General features: G+C 52.0%; 3 protein-coding genes across 5 annotated transcripts; all 3 read left to right on the top strand.

Moving 5' to 3' along the window:
• The first annotated feature begins 449 nt into the window (after positions 1-449).
• On the top strand, positions 450-7,623 carry LOC120866509 (AT-rich interactive domain-containing protein 3C-like). 2 transcript variants are annotated; one of them, XM_040244296.1, is made up of 7 exons: positions 450-773; positions 2,605-2,677; positions 4,735-4,918; positions 5,078-5,361; positions 6,086-6,268; positions 6,497-6,586; positions 7,044-7,623. In XM_040244296.1, exons 1-7 carry the CDS (start codon positions 450-452, stop codon positions 7,142-7,144), a joined length of 1,239 nt encoding a protein of 412 aa, XP_040100230.1. In that variant the 3' UTR covers positions 7,145-7,623. The 2 variants fall into 2 exon arrangements, with proteins under 2 accessions (XP_040100230.1, XP_040100236.1); XM_040244302.1 differs by lacking the exon at positions 6,086-6,268.
• Positions 7,624-8,742: 1,119 nt separating this feature from the next.
• Positions 8,743-16,638, top strand: LOC120866500 (dynactin subunit 3). Its single transcript, XM_040244286.1, has 7 exons — positions 8,743-8,891; positions 11,788-11,872; positions 12,704-12,790; positions 14,368-14,451; positions 15,404-15,462; positions 16,059-16,118; positions 16,311-16,638. Exons 1-7 carry the CDS (start codon positions 8,796-8,798, stop codon positions 16,398-16,400), a joined length of 561 nt encoding a protein of 186 aa, XP_040100220.1. The 5' UTR covers positions 8,743-8,795; the 3' UTR covers positions 16,401-16,638.
• Positions 16,639-18,062: 1,424 nt separating this feature from the next.
• On the top strand, positions 18,063-20,285 carry LOC120866484 (ribonuclease P protein subunit p25-like protein). 2 transcript variants are annotated; one of them, XM_040244270.1, is made up of 2 exons: positions 18,063-18,166; positions 18,880-20,285. In XM_040244270.1, the coding sequence occupies exon 2, from the start codon at positions 18,913-18,915 to the stop codon at positions 19,402-19,404; it is 492 nt and encodes a 163-aa protein (XP_040100204.1). In that variant the 5' UTR covers positions 18,063-18,166; positions 18,880-18,912; the 3' UTR covers positions 19,405-20,285. The 2 variants fall into 2 exon arrangements, with proteins under 2 accessions (XP_040100204.1, XP_040100210.1); XM_040244276.1 differs by having other exon boundaries at positions 18,070-18,166; positions 18,883-20,285.
• Positions 20,286-25,890: the final 5,605 nt, after the last annotated feature.

The raw sequence follows: 25,890 nt of genomic DNA, 5'->3' as shown, positions 1-25,890 counted from the left end.
CTCATCTCTCCCCATCTCTGTCTCTGCCTCTCTCCACCTTGGTCCCTCTCAGTCTCTCGTCTCTCCCCATCTCTCAGGCCCGTCTCCATTTCTGTCCTCACATCTCCCTGTCATTCTCTCTCTCCCCTCCATTTCTCTCTGTTTCTTGGTCCTTGTCACCCTCTTTGATCTGCTCAGTCTCTACCTGTGCTCTGTCAATGTCCGTGTCTGTCTCTCTGGGTCCGGTCCCTGTCTCTCCTGCTCTTTTTTACCTCTCGGTGGATTTCTGAGAAAGCGATCTTTCTGACTTTTTCCTCATGCCCCCCCTTGGTGCTTCCCTGAATCCATGACCACCTCCCCTTGGTTGGATCCAACACCCATCATTCCCTCCCCCACAGGCAGCCCTTTCCTCAGGGCCCCGCCTGGTGCCAGCCCCTCCACCCGTGGGGGGACTGCGCCTGGAAGCTGTCATGGAAGCCCTGCAGAGGCAGCAGGCAGCCAGGCTGGCCCAGGGGGTGGGGCCACTGGCCCCTCCACACCCACCACCACCACCACCAGCACCACCAGGGCCTTCCTTTCCTGGATCCCGCACCCTGGAGGCCCCTGAGAGGGGGTTGGGGGAGGTTGGAGCTGAGGAAGAAGAGGATGGCCAAGATGAGGAGGAAGAAGAAGCTGGGGCAGAAGATGAGGCAGCTGAGGAGAGCCGGCCAGGGACCCGGGGCAGCAGCTCACCTTCCAGCCAGCCCCCTGGACCTCATCCCCACGAGTGGACCTACGAGGAGCAGTTCAAGCAGGTAGGACCCTCTCAATGTCAGGCCCTCCCCCTTCCTACTCTTTGGGCAAAACAGAGCAAGGGGATTAATAGCACCCCCACCCCCACTGCACTCTGCAGGATGGAAGGACAGAGACAGAGACCTGGAGAGAGACAGTGGGGAGACAGGGAGAGACAGTGACAGGAAGGAAGAGACAGACACACCCGAGAGACAGAAAGAAGGCATACACCATGAAGTGCAGGAGATACCCAGAAAAATGGAGGCTGACAGACTGAAGGCACTTGTTGTTGAGGCTGGAAGGGCAAGTGGGAGGGGTGTAGGAATCTTCAAGAATTCTGAGGAAGGGGGATCTGGGAACTGGGGATTCCAGTGCCAGCACTATGCCACCTTCTCCACATCAAGTCACAAGGTCAGAGTCCAGCGACCAGTCGAGGTGTCCTGGGATGCCTACCTCTGGCTTTAAAAGTGGAGTGGAGGTTGCCACTCCTTTGGCAAGCTGATATCCACCTTGTCTCTTTCTTGTCGCCTTCTCCCCATCCAAATCCTCTTCCTGGCCTGAGTCCTATGGGGTGACAGTTGCCAGCCCATGGTGACCACTACAGTCACAGTGGGACTGAAGGGCCCCTGGGCAGCTGGGAATGACAGGACCTTACTCACAGGGCCTTAATTTGAGGCTCTTCATCCCCTCAGAACCCATCTGGATGTTACTCTAAGGCACTACTCTAGGCTGTCATTAGGAGGTGTCATGCAGGGCACTGATTCTCAGTGTGCTATTCTGGTGGTGTTACTCATAGGGTGTTGGTTTGGGGTATTTTCCCGAAGTGTTAATCTGTGGTTAGATTCTGTGGCTTTTGTGTAAAACTTGGGCTGTTTCTCAGGGCTCTGTTACTCTGGAGATGTGGCTCTAGCGACTATTACTCGTAGGTGTAATTCAGAGGCTTATTACTTGGAAAGCACGCGTGTTATCTGCAGGTATCCATCTAAGACTTAGGGCTCAGTTCTTGTGGGAGTGCAGATCTAAAGGTGCATCTCTGGGGTTTGTTACTCATGGGTATTTTTTTACTCTGAGAGTTCCTATTAGGGGATGGAATGTTACCTGTCGGTGTTTCTCAGGGATTGTTACTTGGGTAAAAGACACTGTTAACTTAGAGATTGTCCCTCCTTGGGGTATTTGAGAGCTGATACTGGAAGTAGGTGACTGAGAAGGGGTGGGAGGATCCCTGGCCTTTCAAGTCCTCACCCTACAGGTCTTGGGTGGTCCAGAGCCATTGGCTCTGCGGCAGCTTCTGAAGTAGAGGAAACTGTTCCTGGAAGGAGATCAGACCAGAATGTGGGCTGAGAGGCCCTAGGTTTCAATCCAGCTTTCCTGAGCATCCACCCTGCCAGAGGGATGGGTTAGAGGCATCTCTGCCCCTCAACCCCAGTCCTGGCACACGGATGTGTGAGCAGCAAGAAACCCTAGCACAAATGAATCAGTGAATGAGTGACTCAGCCATATCTGTCAATTTCCTCAATGTAGAACACAGCACCAGCCTGACTTCCTCCCTAGGGCTCTGGAAGGCAGGCAGAACATCTGCAGCTTTCTCTTCCCTTACTCCCCTGGTGGGTGGTGTTAACTGCCCAGGGCACAGCACTGCTAGCCAGTAGAGGGTGTCTGTATGTATCAGGGGGAAAAAAAATGTCCCTACCTGCTCCCAGGGCAAAGAGCTCAATGCTTTCTCAGGAAGTCTATGTTTCAGAACCTCCTTGCCCCTTCAGCTGGGGTCCTTTATCCAGGGGTTGGAGTTGAAGGGGGTCCCAGTGTGTGTGGGGGGGTGGATACAGAGCTGGGAAATGACCTGTTTTTCCCCAGCTGTACGAGCTCGATGCAGACCCCAAGAGGAAAGAATTTCTCGATGACCTGTTTAGCTTCATGCAGAAGAGGGGTGAGTGGGTTGATGTAAGGGAGGGACCCTCACGTACCAGGTTCAAGGAAGGGAAACCCCAGGGTTTAATCCTCAGTTTGGGTCCTCTTTGCAGAGATCTGGGCTTGGCAGCACCTATCCTTTGGGTCCTCAATAGCATCTTTAACCTCTGACCCTGCCCCCCTTCTCCACCCAGGGATTAATTAGTGGGCAGCCTGCTGGCAGGTTAATGAGTGTGGGATCAATTGGGAGGGTGGGAGGGTGAAGTGGTAGGGGGCTGGCCTGGGGTGTGGGGGTTTCCAGAATTGGGGTACTGGAAATGCCTTGGTTCTCCTCCCTGGCCCTTCCTCCAGCCTTGTCTCTCCTCAGTTTCCCCTTGCTTCAGGCAGGAAACATCCAATGTGTTTTGCAGCAGGAAGGACTGGAATTAGACCCAAGGAAGGACTTCTCTCGAGGGGTAGGGGGTGCTGTGGAGGAGAAGGAATTCCTTTCCAGAAATCTCAGAGCCAGAAGTGAATGCAACAAGGGTCCATGAAGGGATCAGGGTGGGCGGCAGTTCATCACTTCAGCTTCTCCCCAGATTCATGGGTCCAGAAGACTGACTCATTATCTCTCTCTACAAAGCTAATTAACTCACTCCTAGAGCAGCCTGATAAGCCGCTAATTAACTGGCTGCACTGGCCCCCACCCCCACCCCCTTAGTGCAGCTGGCGGCCAAAGTCCCTCAGGCCCCCACCCCAGGGCCAGGCCAGCACCCCGCGCAGGTCCCTTCCCAACCAAGGACCCTCAGTGGGGCTCCAGGGCCTTTTGCTCCCCAGGAAGGCTGGGTCATTCTGATCCCAATGTCCCCTCCCTGCCCCTTCCTCCTGGTATCCCCTCCACTGGGTGGGATAGTGTGGTCTGAGCAGATCCCAGCCCCCTCTTCCCCCCAGCTCTGCCTCCCTCAGGTCCCTGCCTTACTGTGCTCCCTGTGCGGGGGAGGGTGTCCCGCGGGGCCGATAATTTCCCCCCATTAATCAGACCGCAGCTAATTGTTCGGGTCCAAAGGCGGCAGCGGAAGGGGCCGAGATCGGTAAGGAATTAACTGGGGCCCATCGCTCAGCGCAGACAGGCCCCTTTGTCAGGACCGGCCGGCGGGGGCGGCGGGGACTGCGGAGTCGGCGAGCCGCTGCGGAGGCTGTTTCTTCCATTCACCATCCCCCGGCCTCTGCAGCCACCCAGGGGCCGCTACTTAGAGGAGTCTGGCTCTTCAGCACTATCAGGAAGTCCTTCCTATGGTCTACCCCAGGGGGCGGCAAACTAAAGCCAGGAGGCCAAAGCTAATCGCCCACGAGAAAAAAAGGGGGTTTCACATTTTTAAATAAGGGGAAAATTTGAAAGACGAATAACCTTTCTGGACGTGTGAAATTTGAATTTGCTACTGCTGCTGCTAAGTCACTTCAGTCGTCCGACTCTGTGCGACCCCATAGACGGCACCCCACCAGGCTCCCCCGTCCCTTGGATTCTCCAGGCAAGAATACTGGAGTGGGTTGCCATTTCCTTCTCCAATGCATGAAAGTGAAAAGTGAAAGTGAAGTCGCTCAGTCCTGTCCGACTCTTAGCGACCCCATGGACTGCAGCCCACCAGGCTCCTCTGTCCATGGGATTTTCCAGGCAAGAGTACTGGAGTGGGGTGCCATTGCCTTCTCCAAAATTTGAATTTAAGAGTGTGTAAATAATAAAGTTTTATTGGACTAGAGCCGCGTTCATTCCTTTAAATATCCTCTATATTCTATTCCTTTAAATATCCTTTCAGCCTGCAATGGCAGAGTGGAGTAGCTCTAAGAGACTGGCCTGGAAAGCCTAAAACATTTACCATTTGTTTGGCCCTTTACAGAAGAAGTTTGCCACCCCCTAGTCTAGCCTCCCGTCCTTCCTGCTACAGTGGAGGCTCTGGAGGCTGTGGGCTCCGCCTGCAATCCCACCTCCCCATCGCCAGGGCCTTGCCAAGACTGGTCCAGGCAGCCAATTCCTCCACTCTCTGAGGATGCCGGCAGACAGGGTCTTAGTGTCCTGACTCTCTGCTCACCCCTCATCAGGGACACCCGTGAACCGTGTGCCCATCATGGCGAAGCAGGTGCTGGACCTGTACGCGCTGTTCCGCCTGGTGACGGCCAAGGGCGGTCTGGTGGAAGTCATCAATCGCAAGGTGTGGCGGGAGGTCACGCGCGGCCTCAGCCTGCCCACCACCATCACGTCGGCCGCCTTCACTCTACGCACCCAGTGAGGCCAGGCGCGCGCGAGCGGTGGGAGCGAGGCGCGGGAGCTGGGGGCCGGGGGCTTGGGGGGCCCCCCCGAGGGTTCTTGTCCGGGTGTGTGGCTTGATCAGCTGGGCCCAGCCTCCCACCCCACTCCACCCCACCCCACCCCGTCCGCTCCTAGGTACATGAAGTATCTGTACCCGTATGAATGCGAGACGCGGGCGCTCAGCTCCCCTGGGGAGCTCCAGGCTGCCATCGACAGCAACCGGCGCGAGGGCCGTCGTCAGGCTTACACCGCAGCCCCGCTCTTCGGTCTGGCTGGGCAGCCACCTCGGGGCACTCTTGGCCCCGCCCCCGAGCCCGGGCCCGCCCCGCCCACGCCCGGCCCACGCTCTGCTCATGGCCCCGCCTCCGGCCTGCCGGCCCACGCCTGCGCGCGGCTAAGTCCGAGCCCCGTTAAGAAAGGTGTGAGGGTAGAGCGGCTGAATTATGAGGGTCTCTGAGACCAGAAGAGTGCTGAGATAAAGGGAACATTAAAATATGTGAACACTGAGGTCTGGGAGGCATCGAAGTATGGGGACAATAAGGACTGATGGGCACTAAGGTTTGGTGTATGCTAAGGTTTAGGTGTCGTGATTTTTGGAATCAGTGAAACGTTGGGAGCTCCGGGGTAAGGGTTACCGCGCGGTGTGGGGCTGAAGCTCAGGGAAAGGTCCTTTATCCAGAGCAGCTTCATTCCACACCTGTTCACTGATGGCTTTTATCTGCATGTGGTTTCTGCCTGCTATTTTCCCTGGATTATTTAACAATCAAAAGCAAGGGAGGGGAGTTCAGGATGGGGAATACATGTACACCCGCGGCGGATTCATGGCAATGTATGGCAAAACCAATACAATATTGTAAAGTAATTAGCCTCCAATTAAAATAAATAAATTTATATTAAAAAATAAATTTAAAAAAAGCAAGGGAATTCCCCCAGATTGGACCAACCTAGTCAGGTATATTGGCCTTTTTGAGCTCTCCAGCTTCAGAGCCTCTACGCTGAGACTGGATGGGAGGGGAGATTGAATTTGGTGCTTGAACTTGGGTAACCTCCCTTGGTTCCAGGCCTATGGGGAAAACTAGATGCAGGGACAGAGTTGTTTGGGCCAGGGGAGCTAAATGATCTGTTTTTGGTTTTTTTTTTCAGAGGAGAGCAGAATTCCCACCCCTCGACTGGCACTGCCTGTGGGCCTGGCCTTTGGACCTGCACGTGAGAAGGTGGCACCAGAGGAACCCCCAGAGAAGAGGGCTGTGCTGATGGGGCCCATGGACCTACCTCGACACAGCACACCCCCCAGTTTCCTGCCCCGTGGCAAGGTTCCCCTTAGGGGTGAGGAGGGACTTGTTGCTGAGAGGGCTTAGCCTGTGCAATGAGGGAGGACAGACTCATCACCCAATAGGCATTGGAGGTGGGGCAGATAGATCCCTCAGTAGACACTTCTGCGATTACAGGTGTGGGGCTGAAGTGGGATGGGGGCTGTCTACAGGGATGGAGGGGGGAGCTTATAGCTGAAATCTAATTCCCCAAAATGTGACTTCCCTGCTCCCTCCGGGACAGAAGAGCGGCTGGATGGGCCTCTCAGTCTGGCAGGCACTGGTATCAGCAGTATCAACATGGCCCTAGAGATCAACGGGGTAGTCTACACTGGTATGGGTCCTGTAGGCTGTTTCTGTTCGCATGAGGTCATGGGTATTTATGCTGGCATGGAGGTTTTAGACTTTCTCTACTAGCATGAGGTTCAGGGATATCCAAACCTGCATGGGTAACATGGGGTTCAGGGAATTGCTACACTGACCTGGATTAAAGGGGGTGTCTACATGGCATGGGGTCCAAGGCATGACCTCTCTGGCATGAATACCATGGGATGTCTTATCATGGGTTTGTGTATCAGTGTAAATGTTTCTTGTTTACATGTTGGAGGGTATCTATATTGGCACAAGAGTCTTTAACTGACTCAAGGGACTTGTCCTCGTTGGTTGTGACAGGGCTCTGTGCGTGATATTCTAGCAATCAGGACACTGACTTTTGTTTCCCTCTTCTATTTCTTTGCCTTACTTTTACCTGCTTGTCTTTGCCCTCTACCAATTCCTCATCTCTTTGCTAGGTGTCCTCTTTGCCCGTCGCCAGCCTGTACCAGCTTCCCAGGGCCCAACCAACCCTGCACCCCCACTCCCGACAGGGCCCCCTTCCAGCACCTCACCCTGAGAACTCTTACTTGAAATTGAGAGTCCCCACCCCATTGCTGAGGGAGAAGGAGACCCATTCTTCCAGCATGCCCATTCTAGGACCCAGCCCTGGGAGGTGAACACTACCCACCCCCACCCCCCACTGCCATATGGACTTGAAGCCAAAGAGATTTCTTTTGATGTTACATCTACCTCATTGCCAAAAGGAGGGGACTCCCTCCCTGGCCAACTCCAGCAGCATCTACCAAAGAGTTCTGCCCCTGATAATAATAAGAGTTCTTACCATCATCTCCTCGTGTGCTCCCCTGTGCCAATGTCATCTTTAGAACGCCACCTCTTCAAGTCAGACCTGCTTCTCTTCAGGAGCCAGGTGAAGGGATGGGTTGCGTTGTTGTAAAGGAGATGTCCCTCAATTCATATCTGGATAATAAAGCTGCAATCCCTCCCTCTCCAGTGCCTCCTCTCCTTCTTGTTTGGATCTATGGGTTGGGGAGGAAGAGGAATTATATGGTATACACAGGCTGTGTTGGGCCAGGGGTTTTCAGGGAGGAAGACAGAATAGCAAAGGCCATGAATAGGAGAACTCAGTCTCATGAATCAGACTACCTGAGTTCAAATTCCAATCCTGCCACATCAGTACAGTGTTGAGTGTTCTTGGGCAAGACGCTTAATTGCGTGAACCTTCATTTCAGTTCAGTTCAGTCGCTCAGTCGTGTTCAACTCTTTGCGACCCCATGAATCGCAGCACACCAGGCCTCCCTGTTCTTCACCAACTGCTGGAGTTCACTCAAACTCATGTCCATGGAGTCGGCGATGCCATCCAGCCATCTCATCCTCTGTTGTCCCCTTCTCCTTCTGCCCACAATCCCTCCCAGCATCAGAGTCTTTTCCAATGAGTCAACTCTTCTCATGAGGCGGCCAAAGTACTGGAGTTTCAGCTTTAGCATCAGTCCTTCCAAAGAATACCCAGGACTGATCTTTAGAATGGACTGGTTGGATCTCCTTGCAGTCCAAGAGACTCTCAAGAGTCTTCTCCAACTTCACAGTTCAAAAGCATCAATTCTTCGGCACTCAGCCTTCTTCACAGTCCGACTCTCACATGCATACATGACTACTGGAAAAACGATAGCCTTGACTAGACGGACCTTTGTTGGCAAAGTAATGTCTCTGCTTTTGAATATGCTATCTGGGTTAGTCATAACTTTCCTTCCAAGGAGTAAGCGTCTTTTAATTTCATGGCTGCAGTCACCATCTGCAGTGATTTTGGAGCCTAAAAAAATAAAGTCTCTTAGAAGATTCCAAAAGTATCTCACGGAACTTCCTACTATTCTATGGGAATGGACCAATCTTACAATAATGGGTATATTTATATGTGCAACCTCGGGGAAAGGGCAGGGGAAATCTGTCTGGTACCCTGGAATTCGAAGAAGAGAGGCAAAGTTCGTCTTGACAAGCAGGGGCTGGAAATTAGCGCCTGACAGGTAGTCGTTGCCTAGGTTACCAGGCAGCTTTTCGTAGGCCCTGCCTGCCACTTCCGCATCGAAGGGCTGAATCGTTGCGTCACTTCCTGTATGCAAGGGCTCCTGTCCACTCGGATTGGCCCGCCTTCTCTATTTGGACGGATGTCCTGCCCTCTGGCTATTCCTGGCTGAGGCGGGACAGCGGGAGCCATGGCGGCTGTGACCGATGTTCAGCGGCTACAGGCCCGGGTGGAGGAGCTGGAGCGCTGGGTATACGGACCAGGCGGGTCTCGCGGCTCGCGGAAGGTGAGCGATCTTGGGTCCAGTGGTCCCTCACTGGGGCAAAGAGGAGTGGCCTATTGGCCTGGTCCTGGAGATGGATGCTGCAGCTCCAGCCCCATTGCTCGCAACTAGGCCATTGAAATAGCAAAGGTCCGAGACCTCCCAGAGCATATCGGACCCTTGGGATCCATTCCCATGGAGGGAACTGTGGGCTTGAAGTGGGCTCAAAGAGGAGACTCCGTCTTTACCCTCGCGGGATAGTTGGGGAGACCTGACACACTCGAGAAACTAATGAGTAAGAGCTTTCAGTAAGAGCTTAAGTCACAGTGAAAGGGACGTTGTGGAGCCTTGCCTAATTGCTAAGTGAATTGTGCAAAGAGAGGTCCATGGGACCCCAAAAGAGGCAGACCAGAGATGGATAAGGAAGGCTCCAGGGAGTTAGGGATGAGGTCTGAGAGGGCCAGGATTAGGAGGGGAAAGGATTGAATACTGAGTGTTCAGATATGGACTGACAGTCCTTCCCTCTAGTGGCTGAATTTTGAGAGCTCACTTCCCGTCCATCCCCGTTTTTAATTATGGAAAGACCTTTCACTGAATGTGGCTGTATCGGGCATACCCTGGAGTTGAGTGCCTCAGACGTAATGACGTACATGCGTACACTGCTTGTGGTATTAGTTGTCACCAGATTGTGTTCCATTTGAGAACTGTCTTCTCAAAACATTTTTTCCCTTTGACATCTATAATGCAAATCCTCCTGATTTGCCTCCTGTCTCTCTGGCTGCTTTTACTCAGTAAGATTGCAGGGAGAAATATCAATAACCTCAGATATTCAGATGACACCACCCTTATGGCAGAAAGTGAAGACAAACTAAAGAGCCTCTTGATGAAAGTGAAAGAGGAGAGTGAAAAAGTTGGCTTAAAGCTCAACATTCAGAAAACTAAGATCATGGCATCCAGTCCCATCACTTCATGGTAAATAGATGGGGAAATAGTGGAAACAGTGGCTGACTTTATTTTTCTGGGCTCCAAAATCACTGCAGATTGTGATTGCAGCCGTGAAATTAAAAGACGCTTACTCCTTGGAAAGAAAGTTATGACCAACCTAGACAGCATATTAAAAAGCAGAGACATTACTTTGCCAACAAAGGTCCATCTAGTCAAGGCTATGGTTTTTCCAGTAGTCATGTATGGATGTGACAGTTGGACTATAAAGAAAGCTGAGCACTGAAGAATTGATGCTTTTGAACTGTGGAGTTGGAGAAGACTCTTGAGAGTCCCTTGGACTGTAAGGAGATCCAATCAGTCCATCCTAAAGGAGATCAGTCCTGGGTGTTCATTGGAAGGACTGATGTTGAAGCTGAAACTCCAATACTTTGGCCACCTGATGCGAAGAGCAGACTCACTGGAAAAAGACACTGATGCTGGGAAAGATTGAGGGCAGGAGGAGAAGGGGATGACAGAGGATGAGATGGTTGGATGGCGTCACCAACTCAATGAACATGGGTTTGGGTGGACTCTGGGAGTTAGTGATGGACAGGGAGGCCTGGAGTGCTGCAGTTCATGGGGTCGCAAAGAGTCGGACATGACTGAGAGACTGAACTGATTTACCTCCTCATATATTTGGTCCTTGAATATCAGCATTCCTTACCCTCTAACCTAAAACCTGTGTGAGATCATTCACTTTCATAGTCTCTCCCTCTATTCAACCCTTTAATACTGGAATTCCTCACTCTCTACCCTTAAAGCCTAGATCAATTTAGCCAAGAGGAAGGGATCAGCGAATATATAGTATGTGCTGCTGCTGCTAAGTCACTTCAGTCGTGTCCGACTCTGCGACCCCATAGACGGCAGCCCACCAGGCTCCCCGATCCCTGGGATTCTCCAGGCAAGAACACTGGAGCAGGTTGCCATTTCCTTCTCCAATGCATGAAAGTGAAAAGTGAAAGGGAAGTCGCTGAGTCGTGTCCGATTCTTCGCAACCCCATGAACTGCAGCCTACCAGGCTCCTCCATCCATGGGATTTTCAAGGCAAGAGTTCTGGAGTGGGGTGCCATCGCATTCTCCAGAGTGACTAACACTACTTCATACTAGAAGAGGGCATGCAGACTGGCATGTAGGCCTGCATTTACTATATTAAGTGACCTATGATGGGGTTGGGAAACACTGGGTGGGGGCTGTAAAAACACATGGTAGAGACGTGTAGCCCGGAGGAAGAGAGGCTGTATGATGAGTGGATTAATAAATGTGGCATATCTGTAGAAAATATTATTCACCCATAAGAAGAAATGAAGTACTGATACCCTGCTACAAGGTGGGTGAATCTTGAAAGCATTATACTAAGTGAAAGAAGCCAGACACAAAAAACCACATATTGTATCATTCCATTCATATGAATGTCCAGAAAAGGCAAATCCACAGAGACAGAAAATAGATTAATGTTTACTATGGGCTAGGATGAGGGGGAATGGGCAGTGATGGTTAATGACTATGGTGCATCTTTTGGGGTGATAAAAATGGATGGTATTAAATAATGGTTGAAGTGAAGTCGCTCAGTCATGTCTGACTCTTAGTGACCCCATGAACTGCAGACTACCAGGCTCTTCCGTCCATGGGATTTTCCAGGCAAGAATACTGGAGTGGGATGCCATTGCCTTCTCCAATAGTATGTGCTAGTGCCCCATAAACCCTGAAGTAGTTTATTACTTCCCCAATCACACATGAAACTCCCCGAGGAGTACATGATTATCTACCCCTTCATACTGAGGATTCCCAGAAAGTTGAGTTGGATCTCTTAATACAAGAGAAGGGGGTGATTGTAGGGACAAGGAAGTTTGGAGTCTGAGGAAATGAAGATTCTTTATCTCTTCCAAGCCTTGGGCCAAGTGGTAAATCTTGGAATTAACTTCCACTCCCCTTACAGGTGGCTGATGGCCTGGTCAAGGTGCAGGTGGCTTTGGGGAACATCGCCAGCAAGAGGGAGAGGGTGAAGGTTCTGTACAAAAAAAGTAAGTGTTTCCATGAGGTGCCTGCCTGCCCTCCTCAAGTCTATGCTTCCTGATTCCCTGCCTAGGCCCTTAAGCCCAATAGGTCACTGGAGTTTCCCTTTGGGGATAGCAGGTGAAGACATTTTCCTGATGAAATGGTGAATTGGGGTATGCTTTCTACTTTGTGGTTAAACCCCAAGCCCATGGCAATGTCCTAAGTTATGAGATAAGAGCGCTGCCTGAAAGTCCACTGGGGAAGGAGAGAGGAGGAGTGTGGAATTTCCATAGGCAAGGTTCAGGGGCAGGAAAGAAAGCAGGCACCTTGAGAGCCCCAGCTTTGGCTCAGCCAGGCCTTTTTGATTATGTCAGAGCTAGCAACCTGTTCAGTAACTAGAATTTATATAAAGTTCTGGCACATCTTGGTGGCATAGAGGGGCAAGGTACCTTCTACCCTTGAAGATAGATCAGTGAAAATGCTGAGGGCCCCAGGGTATTGGAGGTAATTGTGTTCCCAGCTGTAAAATTTGACTCTGGCCAGCAAGATGGTTAGATAGCATCACTGACTCAATGGACATGAATCTGAGCAAACTCCCAGAGATAGAGAGGGACAGAGAAGCCTGGCATGCTGCAGTTCACAGGGTCCAAAGAGTCGGACATGACTTAGTGACTGAATAGCAGGTGATCAGAGGGAAGAGACAGGGAAGTGGGGATGGGGGCCTGGTGGACCCTGTGGGTATCAATTCCTCACTCAAGGCTCTCCCCAAGGCTGACCCTTGCCCTGATATCCTTCCTTCAGAAGACTGATCCCCACTCCTCAACCTTATTCCATTTTCCATCTTGTTACTTTTCTAGTTGAAGACTTGATCAAATACCTGGATCCTGAGTACATTGACCGCATTGCCTTACCTGATGCCTCCAAGCTGCAGTTCATCTTGGCAGGTAGTGCTGGATAGGATGTGCATGTGCATGTGGGGGACGCTGGGCACAGAGATGGCCTCCCTCTCAGTCCTCTCCTGGATGCAGCCTGGGAAGCTGCTCTCTGGAATCTGGACTGAGGCTGGAGGTGGACTTGTGGTCCTCTTGTAGACACTGGGTACAGTAGAACCTGGAGCCAGCTGCAGACCAGAGTGCCAGCCACTGTGGAAGCGACTCCGGTGTTCTATCTATGGCATGCCTCTAGGATTTTCCTTCAGAACCTTCCTTACTTCTGCTCGGCAGACACAGAGCTTCTAGGAAAGGGTGGGGGCAGAGAGCATTGCCGTGGGAGAGATGAAGATATAAGCATGGGTTTCAGCATCTTGCAGGTGGGAAGGTGCTGGGATTTCAGAGTTCTAGGCAGGAACTCTTGTCTTAGCAATGTTTGCTTATCAGTTAGTTAGCTACTCCACAAGGTATGGTTTGCCATCACCTGTGTTTGTTCATGCATTCAAGTGCTCATCTGCTGAGATCCGGACATCCTAGGTGTGAGGTATACAGCAGTGAACCAGAACATCCCTGAACCACTGCTGTGGCTCAGACACCAAGTTCAGGAGGTCTTCTTCTGCACCGATTCTTGAGTCCAGCCTCTCCACCCCTCCGTGTGGCACTATCTCGGTGTTCATCCCCTGGCACTTGAACAGTTTCCTAAGTCCTCTTCTTTTCTTTCTTTTTTTTCCTTTGCTTATTCCTAAGTCCTCTTCTTGACCCTAGTTTCCCACTTCTTGCATGTGGCTCACTATCATCTTCCCAAAACACATTTCCAGCATGCCACAGTGTTTACTTTGGAACCTCAGCGTGTCTATATCTTTCTCTTCCTACTAGGATAAATTCCTAATTCCTTAGCCTACCATTCAAAGCTCCGTATAGACTGCCAGATCTCCCCTCCCATCTAGCTGTTTCCTGTGCTCTCCTTGCTCCAGTTCAGCCAAATGAATTCTTTTTCCTCTACTGATTGACATGCATTCTTGCCATCAGATGACTGACATAACTGTCCTCCCTTCTTGAATCCCCTTCCCACTCTGCAGTCATTAAAACCCCCTGTGCACAGGGCCATCCCAGTCCTGCTGCGCTTGTCACTGGACTCTCCTGTTACTGTCCCAGTTCTCCAGGAACTTGTAATTGTGCTCTCTGATCCACTGAGCACTACCTGCCAGGTATCTTCCACAAGTCCCCTCTTTCAGACTTTCCCAGGAGCCCTTGGGTACTTCAGGTCTGAAGTACTTTGTCTCCTGTGGCCTAGGAGGGGCTCTCTGAATTTGTGGATAGGAGGCTGGGGGAGAGGCCTGAGTTAAAACTTGGAGAAAGGTTGGATTTGGAGGCACTTAGAGATAGGGCTCAAGATAGGTCAGACCAGTGGCATCCAGGAGAGGTGGAGGCAGACTGGGGGAGTGTGCACAGAAAGAAGGGGGCGGTGGACAGAGTGGCTGCCCCTGGCTCCAGGACTCAGTCCTCTCCCTGGCCTGGTCCCCAGCTCCTCACCCAGGAGTGGCTGTGCCTGGGCCCGCCTCACTGCTACTCTCTGTCTGTTCATGCCGCAGAGGAGCAGTTCATTCTCTCGCAGGTTGCACTTCTGGAGCAGGTGGAGGCTCTGGTGCCCATGCTGGACAGCACTCACATCAAAGGTACCTTCTGGGGTTGCATCTCCTCTGCTCTACGTGGGGAGGTAGGATGGGCAGGACTTCCCTGGGATCAGACTGGCTCTGCTCCTTGTCTTTACCCTCACCTGGGGGGTACTGGCCGCCTGCACTAGGATTAAAATTTCCAGGGCATAGAGCTCAGCTTCAGAACTCAGGCAGTTTGGCCCTAAGGACACTCAGGTAAGCCCAGTGGCCTCCCACTCTAGGATTTCTTCTGTTTTCTACCCCACCCCTCAGCATCTGTCCTTCAGGGTGTTGCAGAGGCCAGGTTTTACTGTAAGAGTCCCTGCGGGGGGTGTGTGTGTGAATGTGTGTGAATTCTTCCTGCTGCACTGCCCTGGGCCGGGATTTTGACAAGCAGACAGTGACTTTAATTGAATCCAGATATCCATCTTGTCTGTCTCTGGAGGTATTTATCCCAGCTCCCCCTCCCTACCCCTGATCAGTTTCCTGCTGAGCATCTGACAGTGTTAAGCTGTGGGCCCTGCATGGTGGCTGAGGCTCTGGGTGTTGGGTTCCAGGTGACCAGCTTAGGGACCTTGCATTTGTCCTCAGCCCACCTGCAGGCTCCCTGTTCCCTGGGCCAGGGAGCTCTGGTCCCGCTGGGCTGAGAGCAAAGGAACAGATCCTATAATAATCAAAGCTTTCTTTACCTGTCCTGCTCACAGCACTGGGGTGGGTATATGGGGCACTTCTGGAAACCCCAAGGTTTTGTCTTCTAGGGGACTGTATTTCCCCTCCCCTTTGGGTCCTAGAGTAGGACTGGGGTGGGCAGGGAGCCCCACCACCACCACCTCCGGCTGCAGTGGTCGATGAAGCTGGCGTTTGTTTAGCTTCTCCACTCAATACTCTAATCCTGCCGAAGACCTAATAGACTATTGAGCAGTCCCGGGGGAAGGCACAAGCATCACTGGGCAGTGTGCGTTGCGTTTTACAGCCGTTCCTGAGCATGCCGCCCGCCTGCAGAGCTTGGCCCAGATCCACATCCAGCAGCAGGTATGGAGGGGAGAGACCAGGTAGGAAAGTAGAGGTGGTGAGGCTCCTTGTCCCCACCCCTGTCTCCTGGGGAAGTAGCCTCAGGAGCTGATGTCAGCTTCAGGGGAAAGTTAGGGTTTCTCCTTTGTCTTGCATGCACCTTCCAGAGGGAAAGAGACTTGCCTAGGGTAAAATCTAGGCCTCCTGCCTCCAGATTAGGGCTGTCCTGAGACACCAGAGGATTGATGTTGGGAGGTGCCCAAGAATTCCTGGGGATGATGTATCCTTGACCATAGGTAGAGGAGCTGTTTTTTCACTATTGCCAGGCTCTAGTGTGAAGTTCAGAGAGGGTTCAGACATAGGGTACAGGGGAGAAGGAGGGATATACCGGTAGGAATAGGTCTTTAAATGTGTGGTTCGCTCCCTCTTCCATCAACCTCAGGACTGCAGTTAGGCTACCCATAGCGGAGCCTGAAAGTGCCTCTTTAGAAATTTGCTCCTTTTAGCTCTGAGGTTAAACATTACCTTTTCTGAGGAGCAAGGGTCCCTGATGAGGCAGGCAGTGGGGAGTGTAGGCTCTGTCTAACGCCTTTCTTTGCCCCACCTTGGCCCCACAGGACCAGTGTGTGGAGATCACTGAGGAGTCTAAGGTGCTTCTGGAGGAATACAACAAGACTGTATCCTTTCCGCTCAGCTGGGCCCCTGAGGAGTGCTGTATGGAGCCTGGCCTTTTATTCCATTCCTAGTTCTGTCTCTCAACCCATCCCGACCAGTCTGTCTGTTCCCCAGCTCCCCCTGCCTTTAGGCAGAGGCAAACATCTTTCTTCTCCCTCTCTCAGATTCTCATTCTCACCTTGACTTGTGACCAGACAATGCTTCTCTCCAAGCAGTTTGTGCAGTGGGATGAACTTCTCTGCCAGCTAGAAGCTGCCAAGCAAGTGAAGCCTGTGGAAGAGTGAATGGCGCTTCCCATCCCAGGGTGGGCTGGGGCAGCCAGGCTCCAGGACCTGTGCCAGCCTGCCCTTGTAACAGAGCAGAAAAGAGGTGGCTCTGTATTTATTGGATTCAAGACCTACCTGGCGGGACTCAGGTGGGGCTCTGAGGTCAGAGGTCTGGTTACTTGAGATTTGCTCTTTGCACCTCCTCCCCTCATCAGTGTCCTGTTCCAGTGACAATAAAACTGTAGAGATCACTGCAGGAGTGTGTTAGCTTCCTGGTCTTGGATGGGAATGGTGGTGGGGATGAGGGTGGTGGAGGCCAGAGTTGTCCATCTTCCTAGGAGTTGGACCACCAGCTATACTCATCCTAGTCTAGCTTTCTGGGAGATATAGAGCCCTCAGGATGAATGCTCTCATTTGCTTGATGTGAGTGGAACATTTGGTTTTATATCTATTTATCCCACATTTACCAAGTACACTCTAAATGTCAGATGCCATACCAGGTGGGGAGGTCACAGGTAAGGGTCCACCTGATCCTTGCCCTGAACAGGATAGCAGGGGAAACAGTCATGGAAAAGGCGAGGGAACCATGTGGCACAAGGGTTCTTTGGGGACACAGAAGAAAAGGATGTGGCAGGTAGCTCTGGAGAGTGATACGCAGGGTCTTTGAGAACCAAGGGAGCAGATGTGCAAAGGAGAGGGGAGCCTCTGTGTTGCTCTCCTGATGCTATAAGAGAAGGGGAGCCTAAAAGCGGATGCAGAGGGCTTTTGGACGGGGGTGGGGCGGGGCGGTGCTGTGGCTGGAAAGGAGGGAGAGTTGGCATGTTAGCAAAGAAACCGATGGCACCTCACTCCACCAAGTGTTTGCTGTCCCCTTATGGTCTCCGGGACTGCTGCGGCTCCAGGCCCCTTTACGTCGACCTGCCCGCCACCGTACCGGCGCGGCCTCATTGGCATCTCAAATCCAACACGTCTGAAACTGAGCCATCCTAGACTCTTCCCTCCTCCATCCGAAGAGTCGCCAAACCCACCTCGTAGTGTCTTCCACCTTAATTTACTTTTCCCCATTCCCAGTGTTGTTTCTCTGGCTCATTCTTTCAACAAGTGCTTTAACAAATATTGGAGCACTTAAAGGCAGGGCAACTTACGAAGCACCGCGGACATGCCCCTGGGACGTGCGGCCAGGAGTCACCAGAGGGAGGCCCGAGAGCTGCGCACACGAACAAGTCTGACTTGCGCCTCGATGAAAGCCCCCTGTGGTTCGCCAGTGCCCACAGGGTGAGGTTAAAGTTCAGAACTCGGTGATCTAGGCTCTCGCCCCCGCAGGGCCACATCACCCGGCACCTCTAGCTCCGGTCCAAAGAGAAACCCGCCACTCTGCTCTGCTACTGCGGTGTGCTCAGCGAGTAACGCCTGCCCTGAATCTTCTAAGGGCCAAATCCTCCGCATCCTTCCGACGCGGACTTCGGACGCGGGACTCCTCTGCTGGCGGCTCCTCTCCCCCGCAGCGTTCTCTCCGCTAGCAAAGGAATGCTCCTTGCCTGGGGCAGAACAGCAAAGACACCCTGCGTGCAGCGGATCCTCGCGTTCGGGGCCAGCTCCCTCCCCGGCGTCCGGAACCTCTCAGTTTGCGAACCCGGCCCCTCAGGCCCCGCCCCGTCCGGCGGGCGCGGCCCCGCGACCTCGGCGCGCTCTCGGCCCGCGCCATCTTGGCTTCAGATCGAGCGTAGGGAGTGCGCGGCCGCGGCGGTGAGAGCCGGAGCCCTGCGGGGCAGGGGCGCCTGGAGGTGCGAGGAGGAGAGGGGAGGCCGGGTGCTGGGCCTCTGCGGTGGCCCGTGGCGGTGGGGATCGCGGAGCCCGGCCTCTCGCGGCCCCGACGCCAGGGGTGGCCCGAGCAGTCGTTGGCGTCAAGCCTCTGCTTCCCAGTGTCTGAGGGACCCTAGGTTGAGGGGATCGACCCTGGAATCTCTGGATGAGAGAGGGGTGCCCGACCCTGTCCTCGGGGTCCAGGAGTTGGGGAGGGGATCGTTTCTGTCTTTGAGGAGCTTTTGGATGAGGGCTCTTGGCTCCGTTTGGTGGAGCATGGGGTGTGGGGGGCCGGGAGGGGGGAGCTTGGCCCTGACCTCTGGGAGCACGAAGTGAGGCGCCTTTGCCCGGTCGCCCCGTGGAGAGCCCAGGGTGAGGAGCACTCAGCCTTGTGCTTAGGGAGTCTCGGGTGAGGGCCTGGATCCAGTCCCCAGGAGCCCCGGATGAGAAAGGTTCATTCCCAGTGCCAGGGAGCTAGAGATGGAGGGGCTTGGCCGGTGTTCAGGGTCGGTGGAGGGTTATGGCCCTGTCCAGAGGACTGGGGTACATGCCCCCCTAGGGGGAGGCAGGCATGACTCCTTGTCCTGGGGATGAGGGGTTTAAGGTCCCATTTCTGGGAAGTCTGGGTGGAGCAGCACCCTAGGGTGGGGGTGGCCTGGGACACAGTGCCCACCATCCTTTGACTTCCCTGCAGCTGGGCAGCAAGGCGGACACGACAGCAGGCTGGATGGAGCACTACCGGAAAGCTGGCTCTGTGGAACTCCCCGCACCTTCCCCGATGCCCCAGCTGCCTCCTGATACCCTGGAGATGCGGGTCCGAGCCGGCAGCAAGATCCGCAACCTCTTGGGCTTGGCGCTGGAGCGGCTGGAGGGCGGCAGCGCTCGCCACGTGGTATTCTCAGGCTCTGGCCGCGCTGCAGGCAAGGCTGTCAGCTGTGCTGAGATTGTCAAACGGCGGGTACCAGGCTTGTACCAGCTTACCAAGCTGCGCTTCCTGCAGACCGAGGACAGCTGGGTGCCTACCTCAGCTGACACTGGCCTGGATCCCCTCACGGTCCGCAGCCACGTGCCTGCAGTGTGGGTGCTGCTGAGCCGAGACCCCCTGGACCCCAATGAGTATGGCTACCAGCCCCCTGGGGCACCCCCTGACCTCGGGCCCACACCTGCCTCCAGCTGTGGCCCTCAGCCTCGAAGAAGGGCTCGAGACAGCCGGTTCTGAGGACCTGTGGGCAAGCTGTTGTCTAGACTGTCTAGGATGGCTGTACCTTTGAGAAGCCTCTAACTGCTCAAGGTCTCCAACAAAACTTGAGTTTATGAAAGTGGGCCTCCCTGTCCTGCTTCCCCTTCCCTCTGGCTCCTGGAAAGGGACTTTTGTGAAGAGTGACAGGTGTGGAGTCTCTGCCGGGTTCTAGATTGCTTAAGAAGCAACATCCTAAGTCAATGTGTAGGTCAACTTGCCACAGCGTAAATAAAATATTATGTAGAGAAAGAAGAAGGTTACTTTGCCTTCTACATACAGTGCCTTTCATCTGTCTTCTGACAGAGATCCAAGGAGTGAGTTAGGAAATAAAGGCTCTGTCTCTTTGTCTGATAAACCTCTGCTTGGCCTGCTGTGTGGAAGTAGGATTAGGGGAGTGGGAGTCCCTGCCCTTGACCCCCAGGAGCTCCCAGTCTGGAGACAGGAAAAGTAGGTTCAGATGGGTGCTGGGAGGATCTGGACTGAAGATGCAGCCTCAAGCAGTAACCTGACTGTCTAGATCCCTGGGTAGCTATCTGCTTCCTATTTGGGGCTGGTTGAAGGACTCTGCATTTTTCTCCACCTGCAGCATAGAGACATACCTCATTTTGTTGCACGCAGATACTACATTTCTTACATAAGAAGTGAAGTTCTGTGGCAAGCCTGCACTGAACAAGTCTGGCAACACCATTTTTCCAACAGTGTTCATTTCGTGTCTCTGTCACATTTTGGTAATTCTCAAAATATCTCAAACTTTAATTATTATTATATTTGTTATAGTGATCTATGATGTTACTACTGTAACTTAGTGAAAACTCAAATGATGGTTAGCATTTTTTAGCAATAAAATATTTTAAAATTAAGGTATGTATGTAGATTGTTTTTTAGCTATAATTCTGTCACATTCATAATAGACTACAGTATAGGGCTTCCCTGGTGGCTCAGAGGTTAAAACCTCTGCCTCCAATGTGGGAAACCCGGGTTCGATCCCTGGGTCGGGAAGATCCCCTACAGAAGGAAATGGTAACCCACTCCAGTATTCTTGCCTGGAGAATCCCATGGACAGAGAAGCCTGGTAGGCTACAGTCCACGGGGTCGCAAAGAGTCAAACATGACTGAGCGACTTCACTTCACTTCTTAGAGTAAACATAACTTTTTTAAGCACTGGGAAATCAATAAACTTCTGTGACTTGCACTATAGAGATCTTCCTTTTATTGAGGTGGTCTGGAACTGCACCCAAAATGTCTCTGAAGTATGCCTGTATTACAATATAGTGGTTGAGATCATGGCCTTGGTCACCAAGCTGTCTGGATTTGAATCCTGGTTCTGCCACTTACTAGGAAGTTACTGCTCTGTGCTTTAGTGTTCTCATCATCCATAGAACAAGATGTAGTGCTTGCCTCGAAGGATTGTTATGAGGATTAAATGTAGAAATATACATATGATTCTTAGATATCACCTGGGCCTGTATACCCTCAGCTCTCCATATCTGTGGATGTAGAACTCGTGGATACAAACAGCTGATTGTACTCCACCTTTTTATTTAAGGGACTTGAGTATTTTGGTAAAAAAAAAATTCATGGGGGCTCCTAGAGCCAGTTCCCTGAGGATACCGAGGGATGACTGAAAATGTTCATTGCCCTCATGAAGGAGTCAGCTTACAAACATGCTTTTTCCTTAAAAACATATGCTCAATTCTACCTTCCCCCTTCAGTTCTCACCCTTTTTACCCCTAGCGGTTCCTCTTCTCTCTCACCTTGGCTGTAGGTTCAGGTTCACCATGGACAGGTCAGGAGCATAAAGAAAGGTGAAGACTGCAGTGGTAGCCAGGAGGCTACAGGAACCAGAGCAGGATCGTGGGCAGTAGTGGACTCAGTGAAGAGTTGAGCAAATTGGATCTTCCACTGGATTTTATGTTCTCCATTGTGTCCACAGCATGGGTGTTCAATCACTAGGAAAGCATAAAGTGTGGACTCTTCTGGGACCATGTAGCAGGGTGGGCACAGCAGTTGGAGGGTGTTGAAGTGATGTCTGGCTGAGGATCCAGGCAGGTGGGGTTGAAATATTGGGAGAGATGGAGTTGGGGGACTGGAGGCCTCAATAAGGTCTTAGAACAGGCATGAGGGGACCACAGGACCAGCAGGCTGTGGTCAAAACTTGGAACGCTGCATCTTTTTCTTGCCCGGAGTGGAGGGGTGAGAGATTCAGGGCATGCTAGGTAAGACAGAAAAACCCTCTGCTGCTTCCCAGCTGGGCCTCTCAACTGCAGAAGGTCATGAAGCATCTAATACCGTCCTAGTGGCTGTGGTTCTGACTCCGTGTCTGGCTACGAGCAACTGCCTGACTTACTCTCTGTGTCTAATTCATGTTTTTTGCTCCTGCTCAGCTTCTGCATATTGCCATTTCTCTGAATATCTTTACTTGCATGTCCTTTACCATCAACAGCCCCCTGTGTATCATTGGTCCCCAGAGATTTGGGACCAGGCTTCTTGCAGAGTATTGATCTTTGGCTCAGCATCCCATCTTGATCCAGTGTGTGGCGGCCAGGGTGGAAAGAGTATGTGAACTAAGCGTGGTGACTATGTTGAGGGAGTGATTCAGTTAGGCAGCATCACAGGCTCTGGGACTCCCCACTGGGCAGCTCCTCATTAAGGCACCACCTGGGGTCTTGATGATGGCAGGGGTAATGTGGAGGGAAACTGAGTTGCAGTCAAAATCCCTTGAGAAGAATAGGATCTGCCACTACTCGGAGAATCAGGAGAAAGGACACAGGCCGGGAGAGCAAAGGCTAGTGAATCTGGGGCCTTTTCCCTCCTTGGCCACTTTGGGGGCCCAAGTGAGTCCTATCAGAGGAATGTCAGGGAGGGAGCCAGAGTGAGGCGTTCAGAATCAGAAAGCCTGACCAAGCTTAGGAGGGAGGGAGCATAAGTACTATGTACATTTGCCAATTCAATTTCTTCTCACTTTCTCCTTCAGTTCAGTCGCTCAGTCATGTCCGACTCTTTGCGACCCCATGAATTGCAGCATGCCAGGCCTCCCTGTCCATCACCAGCTCCGAGCATCTTCCTCCATAATCTCTTAGAAAAGGTAATACCTTGGCACAAAAGGTAGGGAAGTGGAGATAGCTTTTTCAACAAACTATTGTGATAGGAGGAGAGAGATGATTCTGGGATACAGAGAGTTTTGTTTATTTTTAATAAATTAGCAGAGACTAGTTTATAGGCTGATGGAGGAAGCCAGTAGGGAAAGGCATGGAGATGCAGGAGATTGTGGCTAACTCAGAATGACACTCCTGGGGGCGATGAAAGGGAGTGGGTCTTAGAGTGGGGAGGCATGGGCCTTGCAAAGGGCAGAGGAGAGATGTCTGCCTGTAGCAGGAGGGACAGAGTTGAGGATGGCTATGCACGCAGGTGGGTATAGAGGTAAAGGTGGGACACGGAATTCAGAGTTCAGAGGCTTCTAATCTCAAAGCAGAAGTCCAGCTCTGCTGTTGAGAGTGGAGTAAGGAGGCTGGTAGAGAGTTGTTTCAGCTGGGGAAGACAGCTAGTGAGGTATAGGAGGATGACCAGGCAAAGCCAGAACCCCAGATGAAGTTGGTGACCATGAACTTACAATATCATCAGTCAGAGTGCACTCCAGCAGCACCCACAGGTCAAGTAAGACTCAGGGGAAGCAGGAATAGTGAGACTGGCAAGAGAGTGTATGTGAAGAAGGTCCAAGGAATCCAACCTAGGTCGGGAAAGAAGTGCAGCTAGAAAGGGGCAGGGGTCAGTGGCCTAGAGGTCCTTATAAAAATGGGGTGGAGTGAGGTAGAGTATCTGAGAGAAGTGGGACAGAGTATTGTATGCTTTCCTGGTAGCTCAGAGGGTAAAGCATCTGCAATGCGGGAGACCCAGGCTCGATACCTGGGTCAGGAAGATCCCTGGAGAAGGAAATGGCAACCCACTCCAGTATTCTTGCCTGGAGAATCCCCATGGACGGAGGAGCCTGGTAGACTACAGACCACAGGGTTGAAAAGAGTTGGACACAACTGAGCGACTTCACTTTTACTTTCAGTTTCATCATAGTGGTACCAGTTTCTAGGGCACCCATAACAAAGGACCACCAACTGGGTGGCTTAGAACAACAGAACTGTTCTGTCTCACAGTTTTGGAGACTAGAAGCCCCAAATCAAGGTGTCAGAGCCACTTCCCTCTGAAACCTGCCTGGGAATCCTTCCTTAATGCTTCCTAGCTTCCGGTGTGCCAGCAGTCTTTGGTCTTGGCTTTTGGCTGCTTTACTCCAGTCATTCGTCTTCACATCCATCTTCCTTTGTGTCTGTTTCTGTCTCCAAATTTCTCCGTTTTATAAGGACACCAGTCATATTTGACCATTTGATCCCAATGGCCTCGTTTTAACTTAGCTCTGTAAAGATCCTATTTTCAAATAAGGTCACATTGTGAGGTACTAAGGGTTAGGACTCCAACATATTTATGGAGGGATGCAATTCAACACTTCATAGGAGCCAAAGGATGAAATGAAATCAGTGAGTTTGAGAGTTTTAGGAACTGGCAGGGCTTGATAGTGGGCATGAGAGTAGATACCTGGTAGTCTAGAGGGAAAGTCACTGAAGGTGAGGTTGAGGAATTTAAGAGGCTGGGGAGGGTGATCATGGGTATGTTGAGGAGGCAGGAGCATCCAGGATAGAATGTGCTGAGCATTCTCACTACCTGCCTTAGAGGTGGCATGCACAGTGAGTACCCTTGAAGTGAGGACTTCAGAACAATATGACTGGAGGAGCTAGACACCTCCCAAATGCAGGCAGGCGCCAAGTCCTGGCAATTTTGCTTGCTAGGTCTCTCCATTCCCACAGACTCTGGTGATTTGTGCCCATCGTTGTCTTACAACAGTCTCCTTGCTGGTCTCCCTGCTTCACTCCCCTCTGAGTTCTCCAACAGTCAGGGAACTGGCTGTTCTCTTTGTTTGGAATGCCCTGCCAGATACCTGCATTGCTATCTCCCTGCCTCTTTAAGGCTTTGCTCAAATGTCACCTCAATGAGGCCTGTTTTGACCACTCCATTTAAAACTGCAGTCAAGCACCTCTGATCTCCCTTCCTCTGCCTTTTTTCTTCTTACTTCCACAGCACAGTCCATCTTTGACTCAGTCCCCTTCGACCCGGGGCTCTGGCCACACTAACCCCCTACTCTTCCCACTTGTCATGACATTTTTCTGCTTCTGAGCCTTTGGTGTTGCCATTCTTTCTGCTTAGAGCTCATCAAGATTTTTCAAAGACACCAGTAGCACTCCCTGTTCAGAGCCTAGCTCCTCACTCCCCACCATTTGCCTGGAGCTCCAGGATCAGCCCCTGTTTGACAGCCCCAACCAGTCCATTCTAAAGGAGATCAGTCCTGGGTGTTCTTGGGAAGGAATGATGCTAAAGCTGAAACTCCAGTACTTTGGCCACCTCATGCGAAGAGTTGAATCATTGGAAAAGACTTTTGCTGGGAGAGATTGGGTGCAGGAGGAGAAGGGGACGACAGAGGATGAGATGGCTGGATGGCATCACTGACTCGATGGACGTGAGTTTGAGTGAACCCCGGGAGTTGGTGATGGACAGGGAGGCCTGGCGTGCTGCGATTCATGGGGTCGCAAAGAGTCACGACTGAGCCTGAGCGACTGAACTGAACTGAACCACTCCCGGGTAATGTCTGGCTGCACTTTTGAGTTTGTCCACAAGATGGCATCATTTGCGAAGGAATAGCGCATTCCTTCCCTTTGCAGGATCTGTGCAGTTAGGACACAGAGAGGGTAGTCAAGGCTTGAAATTTGGCCTTCCATAGGCTTAGTGACCTCTCAGGGCTTCCCAGGTGGCACTAGTGGTAAAGAATCCGCTTGCCAATGCAGAAGACATAAGAAACTTGGTTTCTATCCCTGGGTCAGGAAGATCTGGAGGAGGGCATGGCAACCCATTCCAATATTCTTGCCTGGAGAATCCCCATGGACATCCCCAGAGGAGTCTGGCGGGCTACAGTCCATAGGGTCGCAAAGAGTCAGACACGACTGAAGCGACCTAGCACAGGCTTAGTGACTTCTCAGTTATTCAACAAATAGCTAATTATCACCCATAATGTGACCAATATAGTCACTGGGCTTGGGAGCTCCAGCCTCATGAGGGCTATAAGTCATATATATCAGTGATTTCATTATTAGTGTGATGAGTATAGAAATTAAGCAAGTTCATTAGACTTCAGGAGTTCAGAGTCCCTCATCCAGTCATTAGGAACAGGCAAAGCTTCAAAGAGAAGGAGGTAGTGCCTATGTAGGATCTCGAATAAGAGCTATGACTATCCTGAGAGTCCAGTGGTTAAGACTCCATGCTTCCAGTGCACGGGATGCAGGTTCGATCCCTGACTGGGGAACTGAGATCCTATATGGCATGTGGCATGGCCCCCCAAAAAAGCTGGAAGAAAAGTGGAAAGGACGTTCT

This window comes from Oryx dammah, unplaced genomic scaffold (genome assembly GCF_014754425.2).
Source record: "Oryx dammah isolate SB20612 unplaced genomic scaffold, SCBI_Odam_1.1 HiC_scaffold_1, whole genome shotgun sequence".
Lineage (NCBI taxonomy): Eukaryota > Metazoa > Chordata > Mammalia > Artiodactyla > Bovidae > Oryx > Oryx dammah.
This window is presented reverse-complemented; position numbering and strand designations above follow the sequence as displayed.

Coding starts and splice junctions, on each gene's coding strand:
- LOC120866500 (XM_040244286.1), top strand. CDS start 8,796: ATGGCGGCTGTGACCGATGTTCAGCGGCTACAGGCCCGGGTGGAGGAG. Junction 11,873..12,703: donor GAAGGTTCTGTACAAAAAAA/GTAAGTGTTTCC, acceptor TTACTTTTCTAG/TTGAAGACTTGATCAAATAC. Junction 12,791..14,367: donor GCTGCAGTTCATCTTGGCAG/GTAGTGCTGGAT, acceptor TTCATGCCGCAG/AGGAGCAGTTCATTCTCTCG.
- LOC120866484 (XM_040244270.1), top strand. CDS start 18,913: ATGGAGCACTACCGGAAAGCTGGCTCTGTGGAACTCCCCGCACCTTCC.
- LOC120866509 (XM_040244296.1), top strand. CDS start 450: ATGGAAGCCCTGCAGAGGCAGCAGGCAGCCAGGCTGGCCCAGGGGGTG. Junction 4,919..5,077: donor GCCTTCACTCTACGCACCCA/GTGAGGCCAGGC, acceptor GTCCGCTCCTAG/GTACATGAAGTATCTGTACC. Junction 6,269..6,496: donor TGGCAAGGTTCCCCTTAGGG/GTGAGGAGGGAC, acceptor CCTCCGGGACAG/AAGAGCGGCTGGATGGGCCT.